This window comes from Octopus bimaculoides, chromosome 9 (genome assembly GCF_001194135.2).
Source record: "Octopus bimaculoides isolate UCB-OBI-ISO-001 chromosome 9, ASM119413v2, whole genome shotgun sequence".
In the NCBI taxonomy this organism is placed as follows: domain Eukaryota; kingdom Metazoa; phylum Mollusca; class Cephalopoda; order Octopoda; family Octopodidae; genus Octopus; species Octopus bimaculoides.
The window spans coordinates 73,140,149-73,145,365 of record NC_068989.1 but is presented as its reverse complement, the minus strand read 5'-3'; the positions used below and the strand labels follow the sequence as shown (position 1 = coordinate 73,145,365).

The window sequence follows — 5,217 nt, the reverse complement described above, 5'->3', positions numbered from 1 at the left end:
TGCGTGTGTGTGTGTGTGTGTGTGTGTGTGTGTGTGTGCATATATGTGTGCATGTGTGTGTGCATGTGTGTGTGTATGTTTGTGTGTGCATGTGTGTGTGTGTGTGTGTGTGTGTGTGCATTGTTTTATTCTCTTATGTATTTCAGCCTTAAGGCTGTGGCCATGCTGGGACACCACCAATGTAATCACCTTTTAAATGTCCAATTCTATGTGATTGGCTTTTGGTGAAGAAAGGGCTTTGACACTGCCGCCTTCTTTTGAGTTTCCTACCTTGATATTGGTTCATCTGGGATCTTGGAAAGCAAGGGGTCAAGTTGTTTCTTGAAAACATCTACCCCAACTCCATAGAGATCCCTCAGATATTTTGACAAAGTGTTGAATAGCTGTGGCCCCTTGAATCCCAAGCTGTTGTAGTACATAGTCCTCACTGGAACTTTTGGAACAGTGCAGTGATGTCAAATTCGAGGTCTGATATAACTCTCAATTCCAAAGTTTGGTGCCAGCCCCGCCAGTATCTTCCGTATGTGTATATATATCACTGCACACCTCTCCTGTCTTCACTCCAGGGAGTAGAGTCGTAGCTCTTTCAGTCTCTCCCAGCAGCTCAGCTGTTCCATTGATGCAATCTTCCTTGTGTAGCATCACTGAACCGCCTCAAGTTCCACTATTAATCCAACACTATAAGGTGAACACAGTTGAGAGCAGTAGTTGAGATGGGTGAGGACAAATGTCCTCCTTAAGACCAGCATAGTTTGCTGGTCCCTTGTTTATCCCTGATTCATTCATCACAGATCCAGGATAACATGGTGCACTCAATTGTGAACCATGTTATACTTATCACGGATTCATGTGTGATAATACAGGCTAGCAATCAGTTGAAGATTCCGCTTGGTCCACAAAAATGCCCTCACCCCAGTGATCACACACTTTGCTCAGCCTCAAGGATACACTGACTATCACTTGTGTTTACAACACTGTGCTGCAAGTCTGCATATTTTTCATACAGATTTATGTACGTGTACCAGCCAAGAAGAGACTGGCAAAGAGGAAATAATACGAAGGTACCTGGTTCTAAAAAACAATGAGAATGATTGTATTCTCTACAGCAGGGGTCAGGGAACTTTTTTAACAAATCACCCCAAAATATTTATACCGGCGTTACCCCCTTAATTTGAAAGGAAGGAGATCATAGATTCTTTGAATTCAAAAGGTTTATTGAACCTATTTATATGGAGAATACAATTATAAATATAAAAAATATAAAATAAATTCAATAAAATAAATTAATATCCTCATCATGAAACAAAAGGATTTTTCTAGAAGCATTTTCACTTCAGGTTTTGGAGAAATGATGTTTCATTTTTGTCACAATTACATCAAAATTGGAGCATTCTGATACCAAGGCAATTTGGATACAGTCCAATCGATTACTCTACTTTATTTTTATGTTTATTAGAGTGGAAAACCCTTGTTTGCAAAGGTAGGTTGTAAAATGCAACTTTTTGACTGCCTCCTCATGCCAGAAGAAAAATTTCTGTTGTAACAAGAAACACGTTTTTTTTTTATATAATTTTAACGAGTCCTGCAAGAATTTCATTTTTATTACACTCAGGGTAATTGACCCCTGTTTGCCAACCCCTGCTCTACAGAGAAAAGTAGATATCAAGAAAATACATGACATTGGAAGCTTTGCTGTTGTGACCATGAGTTTGGTGTCAATGAACCTACCATATACAAAATGCATAGAGCTTCATTTATCACTGTTTTTTGGGTAGGTGGGGACTAAACCCCTGTGATAAATGAGTATATTTGTACTGCAAGGCATAATAGTCAACAAGTTGATGAATTAAAACCTGAAAGACAAAAAAACCAAGATGAAGGCTGAGAGAACTCACGTGCTGTTTCATTTTTTGTGCACTCTACAGATTCCATAGAGTAAACTATACATTTCTCCCATAATCCTCTTCGTTCTGTAGTGTTCACAAGCCATGTTGTGGTAGAAATGGAAAACAGGAGAAGTAAGGCTGCAATTATTCCACATAGTACAGAAATGACCTAGAGGAAACAAAAATAAAAACAACACCGAATTAATCATTGAATTCAGGTCTAAGAAAAGGAAAAAAAAAAAAAACATTTAAGACATAAGAAAACTTGTTCGATGACAAACAGCACCAAAAACAAAACACATCAAATAGTTGAAATGATTCTCTTATAGATGTGAAGCATAGGCTCTTGAAAATAAAAAGTGAAAATGCAATGTTCATGCTTTTAACTGAGGTAATTCACCGTGGAAAGAAAGTCATAATGGCTGTGTGTGACTTGGGAATTAAAATTTGGCTGTGGACTCTTTACTGAGGACTTACCTTGCTGCTCTGGCATACACCACCAAGTGTGTTAAATGCTTTCAAAGTGTTGTACATGTGCTTCTTTCTTTTTCTCTGAGATAAATCTTTGATTAGTTTTAAACAAAAACTTCAATGTAATTTTGTGTCATTAAGTTAAAGTGGTGTTTATGTTCATTTTCAGATATCAGTTCTTAGAAGTACAGTGATTGAATATCTGTTGGTAGATATACAGTGACCAGGTATACAGTAACTGGATATACAGGGAAAATATTATTCAGAGACCAGATATGTTGTGCTCAGATACACAGTGACCATATATAGCAGCCAAATATACAGTGACATGATATACAGTAACCAGATATACAGTGATTAGATATACAGTGATCAAACATCAGGGACCAGGTATACAATAACAGAAAAACAGTGATAAGATATACAGTGACAAGATATATGACCACAAAATATACAGTGACCAGACATACTGTGATCAGTTATACAGTGACAAGGCATATAGAGATCAGTTATCAGTAACTAGATATGCAGTTACCAGATATCAGATACTAGATGAACAAAAATAAACAAAATAAACATTTTTTTTTTTCAACAGAAGACTTTGGAATATTTAATGTTCACTCCATTGGATGGTTTGTTGAAACATTGTTTTTAACCGTGTACATATTTTTGCATGGTAACCATTTTAATTGTTATTCAAAATTCAAAATGACCCAGGAAATAACAGGAAGAGACACTCACTACAATGGTGGCAACAAAAGTCTCAGTAATGAAAACAAACTTGTCCTCTCTCAATTATTTTCAAGCATGAAAATAGTGTGACAATTAAACTGTGCTTCAAGTATTCTAAATTCTTAATTATTTAAAAAATTAATTATAATAAAGGTGGTGTATTTCAACAAAAATATGGTAATGAAAGCATTTCATATAAATATTTGAGCCAATAAAACAATTTCTACTTGGTTGAATGCTTTTGATTTGGAGATCATAACTGACTTTGAGCTGACTTGTGGCTAAATAACAACGACCTCAGTATCACTGAGAGAATCTTCTTGATAAGCTTAGAAGGAAAGACACTCATTTGAAACTGTAGGAAAGCAGATCATTGTATCTCATTTGTGATTTAATAGCTCTTCCAAACACTTTAACTATAGGAAAAGTGCAATACGCAGCACAAGATGCTGTTGTCCATGAGATTGATTTTACAAAGTAAGATGCATTGATCTATAAAATCTATTTTGCTTGACAGTATTGATACTCTTTTGCCCTTTTATTAGAGTTCTGATCAATAATATTTGAACCATGGTTTTGATTTAAGGATCAAAGCTAGAAGATATTGCCACTTGCTATGAGTCCTGGTAGGGTTGTTATTAGATATCCTTCCAACTCTTAATGCACTATATCGCCTCTCTGACATATTCTACATACCGTTTTGTGTTTGCTACATTGAGAGGATGAGCTATTTAACCATTAACCACTTTCAGAAGAAGAATAACTTAACTGAAGAGTAAACATGACTGAAGTAATGGTTAGGAGGTTGTCTCTGTGCTGATAATGAATCACTTAATAGCATATTCTGAGGAAGAATTCCAAGCATTATGCAAACTATCTCTCTCTTGATTCACAGTATCTGTTTGGATTAAAATGCCATTCTGGTCCTGAATATACTTGCTTTATCTAGTACACACTTACTGTATCTAGTACATGTTAGAACTATCAGCAACTAAGACAAGGCATCTAGATATAGAGGTCAACAATAGCTAGCAGCTTCCAATGAACATATACTTATAAGTGCTGGTGCAATGTGAAAACAAAAAAGGCACCCAGTACACTTTGTAAATAGTTAGTGTTAGGATGGGTACCCAGCCATGAAAACCATACCAAAGTAGATATTGGAACTTGATACAATTCTCTGACTCATATGACAAGCTTCTCTCAGTTTCTCTTTACCAAATCCATTCACAAGGCTTTGGTTGGCCCTGGGCTATATTTGAAGGTGTTTACCAAAGGTAGTATGCAGTGGGACTGAATCCGATACCATGTGGTTGGGAAGCGATCTTCTTAACCACACCAGTACACCAACAATAAAGATGGGATTTATTCACTGAATGAATAAATGATTCTGAATCAGGTCAGTGCCACAGATGTTATATTTTCTTGTGAAGAAACAGAAATTCTGAGCTCAGGATTTGTTCTGAATCTTTTCTTTGACCAGAACCTGCTGTACAATATGTATACTGAAAATAGGCTGGAGCCACTAAGTAACAACCACAGCAACCTGTAACTCAGCAGAGTTTAATTTCATTTTCATGTCGGGAGACGCCATACCAGAAATGTTTCTTTTTATGTTAAGATATATATAAAAACAAATCAATACAAATTAATGCAGTAAGTTGGAAGATTCATTACCATACTGAACAAAATGCTTAGTGATGTTTCTTCTACTTTATGTACTGAATTCAAATACAGCTAAAGTGGATTTTTGTACTTTTATCCTTTTGGGGTTGATAAAATAAGTGCCAATTGAGTACTGGGCTTGATGTAATCAACTAGCTACTTCCATGAAACTGTTGGCTTTGTGCCAAAATTTGAAACAAATATTAAGCTAAAGGATTACTTAATACCTTTTAGTAGAGTACACATTTATTAAGTTTTACAATGGAAAAAACGACAGTGACTTTGAAGTTTTGACTTACCAGTCATCATCATATATATATATCAATACATAAGAGGAATGAGAACCCAGGTTCGAAATTTCCCCTAAGCACCTAAAGAAGGCTGGAGGGAGTATATCAGCTCAAACATTGTGTTAACAACAAACAAGATGAGGACAAATATCTGTCGAATGTAAATAATATAT

The 5,217-nt window shown here is 35.7% G+C and overlaps 1 protein-coding gene across 3 annotated transcripts in view; it reads right to left on the bottom strand.

The window, feature by feature from the left end:
* Positions 1-5,217, bottom strand: part of LOC106882885 (transmembrane protein 47) — a 121,609-nt gene that overhangs the window by 16,127 nt on the left and 100,265 nt on the right. For all 3 annotated transcript variants that reach the window (XM_052970760.1, XM_052970758.1, XM_052970759.1), the window contains exon 2: positions 1,896-2,055. In XM_052970760.1, the coding sequence (XP_052826720.1) occupies positions 1,896-2,055 (160 nt within the window). The remainder of the gene's footprint in view (positions 1-1,895; positions 2,056-5,217) is intronic.